The sequence below is a fragment of the Rattus norvegicus genome, chromosome 17, assembly GCF_036323735.1.
Source record: "Rattus norvegicus strain BN/NHsdMcwi chromosome 17, GRCr8, whole genome shotgun sequence".
Classification (NCBI taxonomy): Eukaryota; Metazoa; Chordata; class Mammalia; order Rodentia; family Muridae; genus Rattus; species Rattus norvegicus.
In genome coordinates this window covers 9,392,006-9,413,045 of record NC_086035.1, presented here as the reverse complement: position 1 = coordinate 9,413,045, position 21,040 = coordinate 9,392,006, and the positions used below count along the sequence as shown (strand labels likewise).

At 42.6% G+C, this 21,040-nt stretch overlaps 1 protein-coding gene across 21 annotated transcripts in view; it reads left to right on the top strand.

The window, feature by feature from the left end:
- The window catches only part of Nsd1 (nuclear receptor binding SET domain protein 1), a 114,444-nt gene that overhangs the window by 18,483 nt on the left and 74,921 nt on the right, over positions 1–21,040 (top strand). For all 21 annotated transcript variants that reach the window (XM_039095620.2, XM_006253624.5, XM_063276340.1 and 18 more), the window contains 2 exons: positions 7,363–7,498; positions 16,138–16,310. In XM_039095620.2, the coding sequence (XP_038951548.1) occupies positions 7,363–7,498; positions 16,138–16,310 (309 nt within the window). The remainder of the gene's footprint in view (positions 1–7,362; positions 7,499–16,137; positions 16,311–21,040) is intronic.

Here is a 21,040-nt window from a genome sequence, read left to right as displayed (position 1 = left end):
ATGTGCATGTGTGCTTACAGAGGCCAGAAAAGAGGGCATTAGATACTCTGTAACAGGAGTTCTAGATGATTCTGAGCTACTTGGTAGGTGCTGGGAATCAAACCTGGATCCTTGGAAGTGTAGTAGTGCTCTTAACTGCTGAGCACTAAAATTTAAAAAATTAGCGTAGTGCGTGAATGTGTTTATGTCATTGTGCTGATACTGATTTAGATGGGATGACAACTTGTAAGAATTAGTTTCCTGGGGGGTTGGGGATTTAGCTCAGTGGTAGAGCGCTTGCCTAGCAAGCACAAGGCCCTGGGTTCGGTCCCCAGCTCCCCCCCCAAAAAAAGAAAAGAAAAGAAAAGAAAAAGAATTAGTTTCCTTCTTTCGCCGTCTGAGTTCTGGGGTCAGAGTACATTTGCTAGGTTTCTCAGCTTTACCAGCTGACACATCTTGCTGGTGGTCTTTGACGTGTTTTCCTTTTTTTGAGAGAGAGAAATTACTTCTCAACTATATTTATAGCTCAAGGCCTAGACTGGCCTGGTAAATGTTAAATACATGAGTGAAAGTAGGATTTTACAGCTCCCCTTAGTTAGGATCATAAAAGAATTCCCTCAGAAACAAATGGCCTAGGGATCCAGCTCTGTGGTAGAGGGCTTGCCTGATTGGCACCCAGCCCTGGGCTTTATCCCCAGCACTAAACAAGTGTGTGGTGCACACTGCAGTCCCAGTACTCGGGTGTGGGGTAGAGGCAGACCGATCGTGAAGACAAGGTCATCCTTGGCTGTGTGGTAAGTTTGAATTCAGAGTTCTCATATGCTGCTGAGACCTCAGCCTGCCAATCAGCCAACCCATCAGCCCGCCAAAGCTAGCGCACAGGGAACACATTCTGCTGTGAATCTTGTTCTCTCATCACATTCTTTCTGCTGAGGCAGAAAAGATAGAGAACAGCCCTAGAATGTCTCTAGAGGCCTGGCAGAGTTGTCATATTGACTAAAGAAAAAGTTTATTTTTGACTTGAAGTTAAATATTGGTTATTTTGGTCATGAGCCTTTTGTGAATTTTGAGAGTTTCATCACTTTTTTATCCTAGGCTAGAGAGTATCTAACATTGCCTATTTTGTGTCGGTCCTCAGAATACATTTTTGATATTTGGTGCTGGGGATAAAACCCAGGGCCCTCCTGTATCAGTTAGGCATATGCTAATGTGAGCTACGTAGCCTGGCCCTCCCCGCACGTCTTAGTGCGTAGTCCTGATGGCCTCAAACTGCTTGGGTAGTGTAGTCTGGTCTCCACCTTGTGTTCTTGCCTTCTATGTGTTGGGATTTCAAATATGAACCACTGGCTTTTAGACCATGCTTTTTTTTTTTTTTTTTTTTTTTCTTCTTTCTTTCTTTCTTTCTTTCTTTCTTTCTTTCTTTCTTTCTTTCTTTCTTTCTTTCTTTCTTTCTTTCTTTCTTTCTTCGGAGCGGGGCACAAACCCAGGGCCTTGCGCTTGCTAGGCAAGTGCTCTACCACTGAGCTAAATCCCCAACCCAGACCATGCTTTCTTTAAATCTTTTATTACATTTATTTCAGTGTGGCAAGTGAGAGTACACTTGTGCCATGGCACACATGGGGGTTAGAGAATCACCTTGTGGTCAAACTCAGGTCATCTGCTTGATGGCGAACAGCTTTATTCACTATGCCTTCTTACACACACACACACACACACACACACACACACACACACACACCCTCTTTTTAAAAAAAAGATATTTAATTTTTTATTTTAATTATTTATATATATTGTGTGAGTATGTGTATATGTGTGTTAGGTGTCCAAGGAGGCCATTAAGGAGCACCATGGATCCTCTGAAAGTGGTTGTAAGTGCTTAGCGTGGGTGCTTGGAAAATAAATGTGGGGCCTCTGCAAGAGCAGCAATCACTCTTCGCTACTGAATGCATCTTGGAAAGGATAGACTTGAGGCTCAGAGAAGTTGAGCCACTTGTTTGAAAATAAAGTTACCAAGTGGATAGTAAGGAATCATTTCTACCTACTACTACAGAGAACCACAAGCTGTATGCCGTAGACCTGGGTGCTTCCATTGTGTGACCGGTGGGAAAGCAGTCACATGAAGATACCAGGACAGCAGAGAGAAGCCTGGTGTGTTATGGACCTGTTTTTATGGTACTTGGTAGGCTGAGGTAGGAGGATCATGAGTTCTAATCTAAGCCTTGTCTAAAGGGGAGAACAGAGGTGGGGGAGAGACAGTGAGAATGTAGCTTTAAGTGAAGTTACTAGGACAGATGTTTTAACTTGGGTATGTCAGGGAGCCTGTGACTATTTTTTAACGTTAATGTAAGATTCAGGTTAATATGAGTGGGTAGCACCTATTTCAACTTTTTTTGGAGCTGGGATTTTGTTCAGTGGTAAGCATTGGGTATGACACATAGAACTGCTCATAAGATTTTGTTTCTGGAGATGGTTGTACTACAGAGATTAAGCTGACCTGAAATTTCCTGGTTACTTAGGCTGGCCTTAAACCTCTGTGATGTTCCTGCTCCATTTCCTACTTGCTAGGATTTCAGGCCTCAGTTGCTGTGTGTGGTGCTTTATTTTTGGGGTGGGAAGCCACTGAGGATTGCTCTTACAGTTCTGTAGATGGCAGGTAAGGCACTACTCCTGGTCTGCACCTACTGTCTGTGCGTGGGAGCGTGTGCGTGTGCGTGTGCGTGCCTCTGTCTCTGTGTCTCTGTCCCTGTCCCTGCCTGCCTACCTGTCTGTCCCCCTTCTCTTTCTTTATTCATTTACCTATTTACTTATTTATTTAGTTATTCATTTCTTTTCTTTCTTTCATTCTTTATTTTCTCAGACAGGGTTTCTAGTTCCAGGATACCCTATGTCCTATTCTGGCCTCTGGGAGTTACCAGGCATCCTTGTAAGAAAAACACACATACATATTTAAAAAACCAGACTGACTACTCATCTAAATAAATTTCAAATGTTTCTTCCTAAAACCTGTATCTCCATTTACTTTATTAAAGTTTTTATTCATGTGTGTGTGTCTATGCTACATGGAGGCCAGAAGAGAGCATTGGATCTTCTGAAACTGGAATTAGAAGCAGTTGTAGGCTCCCTGGTGTGGGCGCTGGGGTGTCAAACTCAGGTCCACTGGGAGTTTGGGAGAGCCCCAAGTGCTCTAAACACTTAGCCATTTCTCTATCCCTTTATTTTTTTATTTTTGCTAAATTTTTAAGGATTTAGTTTATGTGTGTAAATGTGTACCACGTGCATGCCTGGGAGTTTTGGATGGCTGTGAACAGTGTCTGCTGGGAATCGTAACAAATGGTCTTAACTGCTGAGCCATCTCACCAGTTGTCCTCCCGTTTTGTCAGGGTTTCAGGCAGTCTAGGATTACCTCAGAATTGGTTATGTATTATAGCTGGAGCTGGCTTTGCTCTTCCTGCATTCATCTCACAAGTGTTGGGATTATAGGCATCTACCACTTCACTCAGTTGCTTATTTTGCATGTGTGCGTGCATGCATGTGTACCTGCATGCACACAAGTGCAGCTGAGTCTGGAGGCTAAAGGTGTGAGGTGTCCTCCTCAATTGCTTTTTTTTTTTTTTTTAAAGATTTATTTATTTAATGTATATATGAGTACACTGTAGCTGTCTTCAGACACACCAGAAGAGGGCATCGGATCCCATTACAAATGGTTGTGAGCCACCATGTGGTTGCTGGGATTTGAACTCAGGACCTCTGGAAGAGCAGTCGGTGCTCTTAACCTCTGAGCCATCTCTCCAGCCCCTCAATTGCTTTTTATGTCATTTATATTATTGCCATTTTTACAGTTTGAATCTTGTGGTATGTGTGTTCACATGTGAGTGCAGATACATGCGTGGAGTTCTGAGCGCAACCTTAGATCTTGCATCACTGATTGTCTAGACTAGCTGGCCAAGTTCCAGAGCTCTGCCTGGGCTGTCTGCTTTCCCGTGCTGGTACCTGGAACTCCAATTGCCCACTTCAAACTTGGACCCTCTCCTCAGCTTCCTAAATGCTAGGATTAAATATTGTACCACTGTGCCCTGTTCCCTTTAGATTTTTCTTTTTAAAGTAGGTGTACACCTTAAGTCTATCTACATATACTAACTTTATTCTGTTGTATTCACAAATCACATTTTATATTTCCATTCTTTAGTTAGTGGTCACTTGACCTTTTTTTTTTATGCTTTTTTGACTGTATTTACAAACATTTACATATATTTGTCTGTGTGTTTCCATGCTTCTGTGTTTCCCTGTTTCCTTGGTATTGATGGCAGGCAAGTATTCTACCATTGAACTATATATACCCAAGCCCTGGCTTTGTATCCATTACTCTTGAATATATTTATGAGTATATAGTTATGAGTATAATTACTGGGTCATATGATTATTAATTATACTTACGAAGAAATTTTTTTTCCTTTTCTTTTTTTCGGAGCTGGGGACCGAGCCCAGGGCCTTGCGCTTGCAAGGCAAGCACTCTATCACTGAGCCAAATCCCCAACCCCAGAAATCTTTTTTTTTTCCATTAGAGACAAGATTTCTCTGTTCCCTGGAACTCACTCTGTAGACCTTGAACCTGCCTCTGCCTCCTGAATGCTGGGATTAAAGGCATGTGCCACTGTCACCTGCACTGAAGAAATCTTTTAATCTTTCAGAAAGAAAAGCATTTTTTTGTTAAGATTTATATACATGAATTTTGCCCACATGTATGCATGCTTACCATGTGACTACCAGGTGCCCACAGAGGTTAGAAAAGTGGTTCTTCCCCTGAAACTAGAATGAGTGGATGTGGTGTTGGAATCCAACCCTGGGTCCTCTATTCTGAGCCATCTCCAGCCTGGATCTTCTGGTCTCTTCACAGGGTATATTAAAGTTACCATTCTGATTTTCCCCACCAGGGCTGTGCTCTTGTTGTGCTGGTCGTAGGTCAGCACATTTATTTTTTGGCAATGTGTCTGAAAGTATGATGTAATCCATTTGTTACAGGTATATAAATAGAAGGCAGAACCAATTCCATATCCTCAATTATGGTTAGATTTCTCATAAGCAGTAACTGAGGTGTTATTGTTATCAATGATAAATGCAGTCATTAACAGTATGAACTTCAGTTGTCCTATCCAGCTTTGAATCCTGGTTCCGCCATTGAGTGAACCGATCCTGTTATTGTGTGTGCTGTTTAAGTGTGTTTGTACCTGGGGCACCTGTGCTTGGAGGCCAAAGGGGTCAGGTATCTTGTAGTAAATAAGTATACAAGTGTGCCTAAAGGAAATGCAGTGAGGATCATTGTGCTTGACAAGTTAGAAATACCAAGTAAACATTATTTACATTATTAAGACTTGAATAGGGCTGGAGAGATGACTCAGTGGGTTAAGAGCACTGGCTGCTCTTCCAGAGGCCCTGTGTTCAATTCCCAGCCACCACATGGTGGCTTACAACCATCTTTTATGGGATCAGATGCCCTCTCCTGGTGTCTCTGAAGAGAGCAACAGTGTATTCATAGACATAAAACTTAAAAACAAACTGACAAACTATTCTTTTGGTGGTGGTGGTGGGCGTTCAGATAGGGTTTCTCTGTCTCTGTAGCCCTGGCTATCATGGAACTGAATTTGTAGATCAGGCTGGTCTCAGCCACCGTCACCTGTTAACAAATTACAGATTGTATCAGAGATATATAGGTACCTGATTGATGAATAGGAATTGTAGTATCAATTAGATTTTGGCAAATAAAAAAATGTCTTTTCCTTTTCAGGCATTTTGTTTTTTGAGACAAAGTCTCATATAGCTCAGTCGGCTTGGAACTTAGAGTGCAGTAGCTGATCCTGGCCCTGAACTCTTGAGTCTCTGCACCATACAGGGTTCAGGCTTTAAAATCTCATAGTTCACAAACTTTGCAAGGCTGAGTTGACCGGCAAGTTGAATGGCTCCAAGGACTTTTTTAAAAGGGAAATTCTATATTTTCTACTGAATTCCTTAGTGACAAAACTGTCGTAGTTTCAGTTGAACTCAGTTTACATACATGGGTATTTTGAAGCATCCTAAGTCATTCTGTTTCACATGCATTCTGTGAAAGTCTTTTTTAAAATTTTTGTGGGTGTTTTGCCTTCATGTCTGACTGTACCAGTGTATGTTTGGTTCTGTAGGGTCCAGAAGAGAGCCTTCAACCCTCTGGAAGTCGAATTACAGATGGTTGTGGTCACCCCGTGCGTGCGTGTGTGCGTGCGTGTGTGTGTGTGTGTACGTGCGTATGTGCGCGCGTGCGTGTGCGCGCAATGGTGAAACCACAATCCTCCGGAATAGTGTATATGCTCTAATTGATCTTTCTCTCCAGTCCCAAGAGAAAGCAGTCTTTAGGTTGAAAGATAGGTTTTGAATAAGGGTATTATTTATCATTTACTTGGATTATTTTAATGAATTGATTTCTTATACTCTTTATGACCACTTGAGTACCAAGTTGATAGTTTCAGGCATTTATTTAGGAAGGAAGTTTAATCCGATAGAGGAACTCTCTAAGCACCTTTGAAGACATGGCCCTTAGGGTGAAATCACACTGTTTCGTATTCACTTGGACTAAAGAGGAAAGATTGTTTTTAGTCCTTCTAGTCTAGGTATTTTGGCCTCTGCAAAACACCTTAATATGTTTGCACCTTCTTCGACTATGTGGGACTGGAGTCTCAGGCTTGTGAAACACAAGCGTTCCTCTGAAGGCAGCATCTCTGCTTAGAGAGAGACATGGACCTGGGGCTGAACGGGGGCAATTAGATACCATATTTTTGGAGGAAAGATTCAGCCTGAGCATTCATTTATATTTATATTGTATTCTATTTGGATGTTGTTCAGAGTTGTACTGTGTAATATTTTGTATATGTTCCTTGTTTATTACGGGAAATATTTAGGTGTGTATTGGTATGAGTATAATATGACCTATACTTCTAGAGTTTGATTTGGTGTTGTTTGAGGCAGGGTCTCACTATATAGTCCTGGCTATCTGGAGCTCTGTGTGTAGACCAGGCTGATCTTGAACTAGTGATCTATTCTTGCCTCTTACCTCACAAATACTAAAGTTAAAGCCTTGTACCATCATGTGCCGCGTGGTTTTAGCATTTCATTTTCTTTCATCATAACCATTAATGACTAGAGCAGATTGGGGATTATTCTAAGGCCATGCTGTTCTGTGAGCAATCGGGGCAGGGAAATCGCACTGAGTCGTCCTCTCTCCAACATTAGAACAGGTGCCGCTGGCCCACTAGGTTTTCATTTTGTGTTTCTAGGCGTTGCTGTTCAGAATTCTAGTTGGCGGGTAATACTTGGAAGGTTTTTTATTCTTACTGATTCTCTATGTCTTGTCTAAAGTGTCACCCGAAGAAAAAGTCTACACCATTGAAATATGAAGTTGGAGATCTCATTTGGGCAAAATTCAAGAGACGCCCATGGTGGCCCTGCAGGATTTGTTCTGATCCATTGATTAATACGCACTCAAAAATGAAAGGTAATAACTTACAGTTGATTATTTGTTATATAAAATACAATGTGGAATCGTGACCTTATAGCTACTTTTAGTTTGAATGCGGGTTTCTGTCACTTAGCAGTACTACGTTCTCTTGGAGATATTTAGGAATTAACACCTTTCTCTTTTTTAGTTGTTTTTGAAGTTTGTTGAGATTGAGAAGTAGGTAGACCAGGCTAATAGTACTTGCCTAGAATTCCATGGAGTCAGGAGAAACATGGATTCCAGGACACCTACGTAGTGAGATTATATTTTAAATTTTAAGATCTCAGGGCAGTGGTGCACGCCTTTGATCCCAGCACTTGGGGGGCAGAGGCAGGTGGATCTCTGAATTTAAGGCCAGCTTGGTCTACAGAGTGAGTTCCAGGACAATCACTACTGTTATGCAAAGAAACCCTGTCTCAAAAAAACAAAACAAAACAAAAATCGCAGTTATTTTGTAGGTATACAATGGAAAATGAAAATTTAGTTTTTCCAATTAATGTATGTCTCCCCCCACCCCCCACTTTTTGGAAATGAGGTTTCATGTTTCTCAGGCTGGCCTTGACCTGTCTGACAACGTGCTCTTCCTCCACCCCCATGTGCTGGGATATCAGGTGTCTCCACCCAGTTTATGTGGTGCTGTCGTTTAGCCTGAGAGCATGTACATTGTAGGAAGGCACGTTACAAACTGAGGGTCATCTCTTTTTTTTTTTTTCTTTTTTTTTCCGGAGCTGGGGACCGAACCCAGGGCCTTGCACTTGCTAGGCAAGCGCTCTACCACTGAGCTAAATCCCCAGCCCCCGAGGGTCATCTCTTGACCTTAGACTATTTAATTAAGAATTTACATTGTGGGGGCTGGAGAGGTGGCTCAGTGGTTTATAGCACTGTCTGCCCTTACAGAGACCCTGAGTTCAGTTCCCAGCAACCAAATGGTGACTCACAACCATCTGTAATGGAATCTGATGCCCTCCTCAGGGTGTGTGGGAAGACTGATCACTCAGACATAAAAATTAAATAAATAAGTATTTTTATAAAAGAAATGAAAAAATAATTTACATTGTCTTTAGCCAGAGAAATGGCTCGACGTGTTTGAAGTATAAGCCTGAAGATCTGAGTTGGTTCGTAGGGCTACATATGGTGGGGGAGAGAACTACCACAAGTTGCTATCTGACCTCCACATGTATGCTATCCATGCACAGACAGTAAATAAAAATGTTACAAAAATTTGGAAAAAAGTTTACATTGTCCAGAGTCAGTTTTTTTTTGTGTATTTATATACTTTAGCTATCAAGTGTTTGATAATTTAAAGGCTAAAATAAAATAACTCATTTTGAAATCTTGCTGGCTAAGGCAGTTCATGCCCAGTGTGGCAGCACTCAGGGCAGTGATTCTCAACCTTCCCAGTGCTGCGACCCTTTAATACAGTTCCTCATCTTGTGGTGACCCCAACCATAACATTTTTGTTGCTACTTCATAACTGAGATTTGCTACTGTCATGAGTTGTAATACCAATATCGATATTTTCTAATGGTCTTAGGTGACTTTTGTGAAAGGGTCATTTGACTCCTAAAGGGGTTGTGACCCACAAGTTGAGAACCTCTGACTTTGGAGCTTGGAAGCTGGAGAGATCAAGGATTTCTAGGTCATCCTTTTATACCCAGTGAGTTTGAGGCCAATATGGGGTACATGAAACATTCTCAACTAGAAAGAATGACAAAAAAATCTTGATTTGGAATATTTTCTTTGATTATTGTTTGTTTTTCTTACTTGGTTTGCTACATTTGAAGCTAAGGTACTTTGAAAGCTAAGGTCTAAAACTTGATGTACTTATTTTAAAATAATTCATTTTTATAATGAATTAATTAAATTTTTATTATTAATTTTTCTAATTATCTGTTATGTGTTGTTGAGAATGTGTCCCTGAGTGGAAGTGCTCTCGTAGGCCAGTAGCTTTGCAGCCCTGTGAGCTGCAGTTGTAAGGCTTGGGTTTTGGCTCTCTAACTCAGATGCCTATTTTTAATTTTTTGAAGACTAGAGTGTTACTATACAGTCTTGGTCTGGAACCTGCTTGGCTTCCAACTAGTGACCATCTTGCTTCGACTGCAGTATTATACTGTCCCAGAAAACAACCAAAGAGAAAAAAAGAAAAGTGAGATTGCTGAAGTTGATTTTATAGTTTAAGTTTTGAGACAGTTGTTAGCTGCCACGTGGTGCTGGGAGTTTGAACCTTGGTTTTCCTGGAGTGCTCTTTTTTTTTTTTTTTTTTTTTTTTTTTAAATTAACACCCCTCCCCCCTCCCCAGAGCTGAGGACCAAACCCAGGGCTTTGCTAGGCAAGCACTCTGCCACCAGCCAAATCCCCAACCCCCTAAAGAGTGCTCTTAATTGCTGAGCCATCTCTGTTTTTGAAGGATTTATTTTTATTTTCATTTTATGTGTTTTGCCTGCCTGTATGTATGTGTATGTATGTGTACCACATAGATACCCAGTGCCTGTGGAGTCTAGAGAGGGCACTGGGAATTGGTGTTGTGGCTGGTGTTTACCTGCCATGTGCTGGGAATCAACCCTCACTTCAGGTTCTATGTAAGAGCAGCAAGTACTCCTAATGGCTGAGTTACCTCATCAGTACTAGAATTGATTTTTTTTCAATTACTTTACCTGTGTTTGTAGGTTTTTTGTTTTGTTTCCTTTTTTAAAACATTTTTATTTATTTTTTTAATGACTTTCCTGGACAGATTCTGTGTAACAAGCACTGGCTGTCCTCACTTTGTAGACCAGGTTAGCCTCGCACCCACAGGACCTACCTGCTGCTTCCATCTGAGTCCTGGGATTGAAGGTGCCTGCCTGCCTGCCTGCCTGCCTTTAAAAATAAATAAATCTTACTCCATAGCTCTTGCTGTCTGCACCATCCTGTGTAGTCTGGGCTCGCACCTGACTCAGACGGCGGTCTGCCTCTGCTTCCCAGTCTGAGAGTGGTCTAAAGTGTGACGGTGGGACACTGACTGAAAGCATGGAGATGTGTGGGGATCCGTCTTACACTTCAGGGAGCTGAGGAAATCAGGGCAGGAACTCAAGCAGGGCATAACCCTGGAGGTAGGAACAAGCAGAAACAATGGAGGGGTTGCTTATTGGCTTCCTCGGCCTGCTTTCTCATAGCACCCAGGACCACCTGCCCAGGGATGGCACCGTGCACAGTGAGCTGATCGCTCCTACATTGATCACCGCTGGCTTCCTCACAGGCCAGCCTGGTGGGGCATTTTCTTTTCTTTTTTTTTTTCTTTTTTTTCGGAGCTGGGGGCCGAACCCAGGGCCTTGCGCTCGCTAGGCAAGCGCTCTACCACTGAGCTAAATCCCCAACCCCGGGGCATTTTCTTAACTGAGGTCTCCTTTTCCCAAACGGTCCAGTCCATGCCAGATTGACATTAAGTTAGCTATCTGTAACGGTCCACAAGTTTGAAGATTCAATTTTACCTTCTTACTTACTGTAGCTTTCTTTGTGTATGCTAATTGCATCCCGCTGTTTGTCAAACATAGGTTAAATTCTATCCCAGTACAATACAAAAAAAACCCCAAAAACAAAAAAAAACCCACCTTGCTTATTATCCTTGTGGGAAATTAGAGTCCAGTAAAAAAGAATAGCTGCAAGCTAGTAACCAAATAGATAATGTCCTGAGAACCAGACCAAACAGTTTTTTTTCCCTCCATCTTTATTAACTTGGGTATTTCTTATTTACATTTCAATTGTTATTCCCTTTCCCGGTTTCCGGGCAAACATCCCCCTAATCCCTCCCCTTCCCCTTCTATATGGGTGTTCCCCTCCCCACCCTCCCCCCCCCATTACCACCCTTCCCCCAACAATCACGTTCACTGGGGGTTCAGTCTTGGCAGGACAAGGGCTTCCCCTTCCACTGGTGCTCTTACTGGGCTATTCATTGCTACCTATGAGGTCAGAGTCCAGGGTCAGTCCATGTATAGTCTTTGGGTAGTGGCTTAGTCCCTGGAAGCTCTGCTTGGTTGGCACTGTTGTACATATGGGGTCTCGAGCCCCTTCAAGCTCTTTCACTCCTTTCTAACATTCCTTCAACAGGGATCCCATTCTCAGTTCAGTGGTTTGCTGCTGGCATTTGCCTCTGTATTTGCTGTATTCTGGCTGTGTCTCTCAGGAGAAATCTACATCTGGTTCCTGTTGGCCTGCACTTCTTTGGTTCATCCATCTGATCGAGTTTGCTGGCTATCTATGTATGGGCCACATGTGGGGCAGGCTCTGAATGGGTGTTCCTTCTGCCTCTTTTCTAAACTTTGCCTCCCTATTCCCTGCCAAGGGTATTCTTGTTCCCCTTTTAAAGGAGTGAAGCATTCACATTTTGATCATCCTTCTTGAGTTCCCTGTGTTCTGTGCATCTAGGGTAATTCGAGCATTTGGGCTAATAGCCACTTATCAATGAGTGCATACCATGTGTGTTTTTCTGTGATTGGTTACCTCCCTCAGGATGATATTTTCTAGTTCCATCCATTTGCCTATAAATTTCATGATGTCATTGTTTTTGATAGCTGAGTAGTACTCCATTGTGTAGATGTACCACGTTTTCTGTATCCATTCCTCTGTTGAAGGGCATCTGGGTTCTTTCCAGCTTCTGACTATTATAAATAAGGCTGCGATGAACATAGTGGAGCACGTGTCCTTGTTATATGTTGGGGCATCTTTTGGGGATATGCCCAGGAGAGGTGTAACTGCAGACCAAACAGTTTTAACACCTGCTAGGAACAGGGCCCTGTGACAGGGCCTTTGATACACAGTTCTGGGCTGTGTTTGTATTGTTTGCTTTTTCGTTTTTCTTCTTAATGATTCATTTGTACATTATGTGCACTGGTGTTTTGCCTGTGTGTCAGTGTGAGAGTGGTGGACTGCTTTGGAACTGTGTGTGTCAGTGTGAGAGTGGTGGACTGCTTTGGAACTGTGTGTGTCAGTGTGAGAGTGGTGGACTGCTTTGGAACTGTGTGTGTCAGTGTGAGAGTGGTGGACTGCTTTGGAACTGTGTGTGTCAGTGTGAGAGTGGTGGACTGCTTTGGAACTGTGTGTGTCAGTGTGAGAGTGGTGGACTGCTTTGGAACTGGAGCTAAAGACAGTTTGGAGCTTCCGTGTGGGTGTTGGTAATTGAAGGACTTGAACCTGGATCCTCTGGAAGAAGAGCCAATGGTCTTAACCACAGCCCCATCTCTCTTTTTTTTTTTTTTTTTTCTCTTTTTTTCCGGAGCTGGGGACCGAACCCAGGGTCTTGCGCTCGCTAGGCAAGCGCTCTACCGCTGAGCTAAATCCCCAACCCCATCTCTTAAGCCTTCTAGTGTTTGCTTTTTTAAAATATTTTTGAAAGATTTTATTATTTTTATTTATTCATTTTATATCTTTGAACATTCTTCTTGTGTGTATATATACACACCACATGTGGGCCTGACGCTTTCTGAGAATCCCATTGCATTTTAGAGAAATAAGCTCATGGCTGGTTAGTTCATGTCTTTTTTCCTATTTTTCCCTCTTTAAGTACTTGTGGTTTTGTTGTCTTGTCTTTCAGGTTTACTATGACAAGCTGTAATCGGTTGTGTTAAAAAAAAAAAACCCTTACTGAATGTTTGTGGTAATGACTCTGTTTACCCTGAGTCCTTATTACTCAACTTGGTTTGCTTTTGCTGCTTACTAGTAGCCCATGAGAGATGTTGTGGCATGTAATTTTAAAAATTGTGTGTGTTCATACATTTGCATGTATAGGTCCACATGCCATGGGGCTTGGTGTGGATGTCAGCAGACTTGGAGGGGTCCTGTCTCTCTCCCTCACTATGTTTCTTTGAGATTGAATTCAGACTGTCAGGCTTGGCCATATGTCTTTCTTTACTGCTTGATCTGTCTTGCCTGCCCCTTGTTCTTTTTTTCCAACTTTTTCTTTGAAAAATTTCATACCTATAGAAAATATAAGTATAAAATTAAAAACTATATACATTTAGATATAGCAATTACAGATTTATGGCAGTTCCTATTTGATATGAATGTAAAAATTAGTGTGGTATAGTATAGTATATAAAAATACGGGGGCTGGGGATTTAGCTCAGTGGTAGAGCGCTTACCTAGGAAGCGCGAGGCCCTGGGTTCGGTCCCCAGCTCCGAAAAAAAGAACCAAAAAAAAAAAAAATACACTGTGTGTGTGTGTGTGTGTGTGTGTGTGTGTGTGTGTGTGTGTGTGTGTGTGTGTCCCCTTTTAGGTTAAGTATTTCAAATGATGTTGGAAAACACAAATTTGGGGGTCTGGGGGATGGCTCAGTCAGTAAAGTTCTTTCCTTTCAAAGCATGAGGACTTTTCAGTTCTCAGCACTCAGAGAATAATCCAGGCACTGAGGCGTGCTCTGTAACACCAGTACTGGTGGGGTAAAGTAGAATCTCAAAACTAGAATTATAAGTGACTGTTGGCCTTGGGAAATGAGAGCTGGGAATTGAAGTTGGGTCCCCTGAAAGAGCAGTGTGTGCTTTTAGCTTTGAGCCATCTCTTTCTGTTTTTGAGAAAGTTTCCTGTTTCCTAACAGTTTAATACCTTTAAAATTACTGTGTAATTAAATTTATTGTGTAAATTAAATTAAAATTATGGCCTTGACCTCTGGATTCACCTGCCTCTACTAACCTCAGCTTAGGTGCATTCTTTTAACTTTTTTTTCTTGAGACAGATTCTCGCTCTATAGCCCTGGCTGGCCTGAGACTCTTCTTTTTTTTTTTTTTTTTTTTCTTTTTTCTTTTTTCTTTTTTCTTTTTTCTTTTTTTCGGAACTGGGGACTGAACCCAGGGACTTGCGCTTGCTAGGCAAGCACTCTACCACTGAGCTAAATCCCCAACCCCGAGACTCTTCTATAGAGCAGGCTGGTTTTAATTTTATAGAGAGAGATCTGCTTGTCTCCCAATCGCTGGGATTAAAGGCACGTATGCAGCTCTTATTTTTAGATAAGGTCTCTTCTATAGCTCAGGCTGGCCTAGAACGTACTTTATAGTCCAGTCTGGCTTTGAGTCTTCTGCTTTGGGTCCCAGAGTTGTGGTATTAGAGGCATGATTCTCCCATGTCTGTCTCAGCTAGATCTTTTGATATTTAGTTTGAATTATTTCAGTCATTATTCTTTTTATAGAAGTTGTAAGTTAATGCTGATGTGGATGCTGATGGTGTGGGCTTCTCCAAGAGGTACTGATTCTTGTAATTCATACACTTTCGAGGCCAGGGCAGGGGAACTGTGAGCTAAGACCAGCCTATGAAGACCTTGCATCAAGGAAAATAAAGTTAATCTTTAAAAAGAGACTGTGTATGTGTGACTACATGTGCAGCTGTGTATGCAACATGTGTGGAGGTTATAGGACTTGTGGGGGTTTCTTCTTTGTACTAAGTAGGTCTTGGGGATTGAACTGGGAATTATTAGACATGGTGTAGGTGCTTATTTCTCTGACCCGTGCTGTTTGTTTCATAGATCATAGTGACTTTCAGCTGTGGGCTCCTTTGCTGTAGTTAAATGGTGCTGGTATCTAAGAACGTGGTTCATGTGGTCGGATTGTACCCACAGGGATTTATACATGTTAAGCATATATGTTTTGCTGACTGAGCTACATCCTCAGTCAGGGCTAGTCACTGTTCATTGTTGGATTGACCTCACTTCTCAGCCAGCTCATCACGGTTTTTATTTTTGTTTTGAGATGAAATCTTACTGACTTGGAACTGGCCCTGTACACCAGGCTGGCCTGCTTCTGCCTCCCACGTGCACTAGGATTAAAAATGTGCACCACCTTGCCTAGCCTACCTTTTTTTTTTTTAAGATTTTTTTTTTTAATAGTGAAGGTGGTTTACCTGAACACTCCCATGTGTGCAGTGCCTGTGGAGGCCAGGAAAGGGGTATCAGAGCCCCTGGAACTGAAGGTCATGTTGGTAGCCACTATATGGGAGCTACAAACCAAACATTGGTTCTCTGAAAGAACAGCCAGCTTCCTTAATGGCTGAGCCCTGTGTCTATGAAGATTTAACTATGTATATGTGTGGTTGTCTGTGTGTGGGCAATGAGTGCACAAGCCTGTGGAAGTCAGAGTATTGGGTTCCTCAGAGCCGGAGTGATAGGCAATTGTGAGCCACTAGAGTTGGGCACGGGAACTGAATTCAGGTCCGCTGCAAGAGCTGTCCATGCTTTTACCTGCTGAGTTATCTTTAGCTCCTTAAAAGTACTTTGACTTACTTGTATGTTTGTTTGAGGGTGTGCACAGAGGGCAAAAGGTGTTGGATCTCCTGAAGCGGCGTTAGAGAGATTGTGAGCTGCCTGATTTGAGTGCTAGGGACTGAACGTGAGTATCTGGAACACAGAATCGCTCTTAACGAGATGCTGAGCCACCTCTCCAGCTACATCTGCTTTTGGGCTCTTAAATGCTCAGCAAGTGCTTTAACAGCTCTCCTCCCATCGTGGGTTTGCTGGACGCCAAACTCAGGTTGAACTCAGGTTGTCAGATGTGGTGCCAGCTGTCTTTACCTGCCGAACAGTCTAGGCTCCTATGGCAATAGGAGGTTTGGCTATTCTTGTGATGGTGAGTACTCATCCTTTTGAAGAAATGACACTTTCTTTTTCATTTTTATCTAGTTGCCAATAGGAGGCCATATCGAGAATACTACGTGGAGGCTTTTGGAGATCCTTCTGAAAAAGCCTGGGTGGCTGGAAAAGCAATCGTCATGTTTGAAGGCAGACATCAATTTGAAGAACTACCTGTCCTTAGGAAAAGAGGGAAACAGAAAGAAAAAGGATATAGGCATAAGGTAAAGACAATATATAAACAAAAGAATCTCAAAAATTCATCTTCCTGTGGGTTGGCTTATGGAAGAAGCAGTGTTAATAGATTTGGAATATACTATTACCTTCAGTTAACAGGGTATTTACAGAAATAATAGCTAGAAAGTAGCCTATTTGGTTGGCATTAGCTGTGCCTAGTTTTTATACAACTTTACACAGAAGGGATTCTGTCTAACTCTGACTTAGCAAAGAGGTAATGGACACTATTATGGAGTGACCAGTCTTCTTTGATTGTCTTTTTTGTTTTTTGAGACAGAGTTTCTCTGTATCGCCCTAGCTGTCCTGGAACTCACTCTGTAGACCACACTAGCCTCAAACTTAGAGGGTTCCACCTGCCTCTTAAGTGTGAGACTAAAGGCTTGCACCACCACTGCCTGGCTTCTTTGGCTAGCTTCTTTATGTACATGAGTCCACTGTCGCTGTCCTCAGACACATCAGAAAGGGGCATCAGATCCCATTACAGATGGTTGTGAGCCACCATGTGTTTGCTGGGATTTGAACTCAGGACCTCTGGAAGAGCAGTCAGTGCTCTTAACCACTGAGCCATCTCTCCAGCCCCTTTGGTTAATCTTTTATGTAAGAAGAAAGGGATTGTTAGAATGAGGGTTAAGGATGTAGCTTACTGGAAGAGTTCTTGCCTACTAAGCATAAATCCCTTGTTTTTATCCCTAGGAGTGAACAGGAAAATGAAAAGAATAAAAAGGGAATATTGTGCTTACCCTTGTTGGTTGGTTGGGTTTTAGACGGGTCTTGTTCTGCATTTTGGACTGTGCTTTAACATAGGCTTGCCTGCCCACACTCTCCAGGTGCTGGGATCCTTGAGATGTTCCTATAACGACTTTGAGACGGTGTTTCAGTAGTTTTAATTCTTTTGGGTTTTGCCAGTTTTTATTTTGTAGTTTCATTCCTGGTTATACTTTACTCATGAACATTTCTCTTTGTGTGGTGGACTTTGTCTCCTTTTGTTGCTCTAGGCAGGGTCTCCTGTTGAATGGCAGTCTCAGGCTCAACAGCTCTCTTGCCATAGTCCTCAGGAATGCTGGGAAACAGGCGTGTGCCACCATGCGTTTGTTTATGTTAATAAAACATAGCATGTTATGAATCATTTGCTTAGGTTTATGAACATTTTTGTTTTTGAGACAGGGTCTCTTTAGCCCTGTCTGTCGTAGAATCTGCTAAGTCAGTGTGCAGTCCATGTTGGCTTGTGAACTCCGCCATCTGCTCGCCCCAGTCATGGAGTGAGTGCTGGCAGGAATGGCATTTGCCGTTCAGCCCACCCAAAAGGTGGTGGTTTGTTGTTTTTGTAATGTGGATGACCTTGAACTCATGGTCCTCCTACTGCCACCCTCCAAGTGCTGGATTTCAGAATTACATCATCACCTTTAATTTATATGGTGCTGGGAATTCAACACTTGTATCTTTTGCTTGATGCTTTGTTACAGTTTGCTGAGAAGAAAAGTTCAGTTTCTTTTGTTAAAAATTGTGTGTGCACATGTGCATATTTGAGACAGGGTCTTGCTCTGTAGCCCTATCTAACCTTGCTCTTTTGTTAAAATACAAGTTGCAAACTTGTCATTCATTGTCTTTTTTTTTTTTTTCTCTGTGTGTCTGTCTCTGGTGTCAGTCCATTCATGCCCTCCACCCCATGTTGGGCATTGGATCCAGGGCCTCAGGCCGTCAGGGAAGCACCAGTGGTTGAGCTACATCATCAGCCCTTGCTCTTTTGTTTTGTGAAGCTGAAGCTCCACCCCTAAACCATAGTTCCTATTCCTTTTTCCTACTAGTTCTCACAGTTATCATTCTCTGTCCCTGTGGTCTCACTCTGTGTTACAGTCATTCAGTTGATTAGTTGATAGGCTCTTGCTGTTTTTCCCCAACTAACTGTCAACTCCTGGGCTCCTGTCTCCTGAGTAGCTGGGACTATAGGTACACAACACTTAAGAGTTTGGGTGCTGATACAAAACATTCTGACCAAGAAGCAAGTTGGAGGGGGAAAAAAGTTTACCCCACTGACACGTCCACAGCACTGTTTACCATTGAAGAAAGTGAGGACAGGAACTCAAATAGAGCAGGAACTGATGCAGAGACAGTGCCAGAGCATGAGAGGGAAGATGGGGTGGCGGGAGGTGCTTACTGGTCTGCTTCCTTATAGAATCCAGGACTACCAGCCCGAGGATGATACCATACCCAATGAGTTGAGCCCAACCCTACTGATCACTAGTTGAGAAAATGCCTTACAGCTGCATCTCATGGAGACACTTCCTGAGCTAAGGCTCCTCTCTTTCTGATGACTCCAGCTTCTGTCAAGTTGTCAGAGAAGACCAGCCAGTACAGTTGACACACAAACACATCACTATTAAGGATAGTGATCCCTTCCTTCTTATTCATCCCCAAGATCTCACATAAATAAATAGTAATAAATCTAATAAATAAATAAACCAAATTATTACTTCAAGAGCGAAAAATGAGGGCACAAACAATCAAATCAAAGCAAAACCAAACTCCAACCATCCGGTATCTGGGATCCACTCATGGTCTTCTGGGATCCTCCAAAGGGCTTAGGGTCAGTTCTCTGGTTCTGCCCTCTGTAGCACACTCGTTTGACTTCTAGACTCCAGCTGGCTCTACACCACTGCTGCTGCTATTCTTGGTGGTCATCCCATGGTACTGGCATCTCCAGAACGCTGGGGTCTTCTACAACTGGGCTACACTTTCACTAATGGCCGCATTGAGGCTCTTTTTTTTCATGGTGCCAAACTTCAACTTCTTCACATGACCCCCTCTGTCCTGGACCTTCAACTGCCACTAAGGCTGCAACTTCACCAATGGCCTCTCACAGTGCCAGTCCTCAGCTGCTCTTCATGAACTCTATGCCTTCCCAAACCACCACTATCTAGGTGACTCTTGCATATCACAAAGTCTGGGTGCCAGCACGAGGAACAGCCTTGGCTGCCTCTGTGAGCTTAGGAAACACTTCCCAGATTTTACCTCAGTGATGCTGAGGTAAAAGATCACTAATTCCTTAGCTCTAGCTAACCAGCATCAGTTATCCCAGTAATTCAAGGTTTCACTTTAGTGGTGCTAGTATCTTGTTAAATGTGGCTGGCTCTGCAGCCCCAGCTGATCCGAGTGACAGATTTAATTTAAAATAGCAGACGGCCTTGACAGTATTTAAATTTGTCTGAAGCTTCACAAGCCAGGCCTTCCATATTCTACACTGCTCTCAACATTCTTATCATTCAAGGTCCTATGGAACACCCCACTGAGCTCTTAATACTCTGTGGCTCTTCTAGTCCAAAGTTCCAGAGTCCTTCCACAACCTCCCAGAATATGGTCAGGCCTGTTACAACAATACCCACTAAGCTGGTACCCTCTTGTCTTAAGAGTTTTTGTTGCTGTGACAAAACACCATGATCAAAAAGCAAGTTGGGGAGGAGAGAGATTATTCTGCTTACACTTCTACACACAGCACTATTCATCGCTGTGAAGGAAGTCAGGACAGAAACTCAAACAGGGCAGGATCCTGGAGGTGTGAACTGATGCTGAGGCAGTGTGAGAGGTGGAGTGCTGCTTACCGACTTGTTCTCCATGACCTGCTCGACCTGCTCTCTTATAGAACTTAAAACCACCATACATAGAGCTGGCCCCACCCACAGTGTGCTGGGCCCTCCCACATTGATCACTAATTGAGAACATGCCTTATAGCTGGATCTCATGGAGGCCTTTCTTCAACTGAGGCTCCATCCTTTCTGATGACTCTAGTTTGTGTGAAGTAGACACGCAAAACCAGCCGGTACAAACCTTGCCCAGTTTTCATAGTAAATTGTATAAGAAATAGTTCTTTAAACTGGGTGTGTTTGTTGATGCTTATAATTCCAGCATCTAGAAAGCAAAGGCTGGAGGATCACTGCAAGTTTGAGGACAGCCTGGCCTACATAGTAGACACTCTGCCCCAGTCAAGGTTTTAGAACAAGACTCTACAAAAAGCAAAGGGCACGAGTTCTTAGATTGTTGCTTCCCCCAGTGTATGTAACTACTTTTATACCGTTTTTTTCCCTAATCATATTTTGGATAATTCAGAGTTAGTGACAAACTTGAACTGTCATTTATAACAAGTATATGGGATTTGTCCTCATCTCTGAAGTCAGTATAGCCGCTGTACTTTAGAGCTATTCTAATGTTTAGAATTACCAAACACTCCCACAGTGTGTGCAGTTGTCTGGATGAAAGGGCTTACTTGCTTCTCGCCACCGTTCACAGTGCGTAGTCGTGGGTAGGGGTCAGACTTTGTCTTGAGTTTTAGCTGTGTAGATTCATTGGCTCTCTTTAGAAGAATTCACTAGGACTTTTCTGTTTTGGAAACCTGATGTACTTTTATCACTAACATTAACACAGATATATGTGTGATTATGTCTGAAAGAGACTAAGTGTTAAATAGTATAGTACCTTCCAGCAGGAAGCTACCATTCTAGCGAGCCTTATATTTTACATATGTTGGCAAGCCTTCTAAGTGTTACATATTTGTGACTAGTAACTGGCAGGTAGAATCTTGCAGGTAGGGATCCAGGGACGGAAGGCTCTGGGAAAAATATGTTTCAAGTCTGAATGTCTTGATGCATTTTGGGTACCCATTTTGTTTTGTGTCTCTGGATAAAGTGATTATGCCCTGAAGAGAACTTGGTTATGCTCCAGGTCA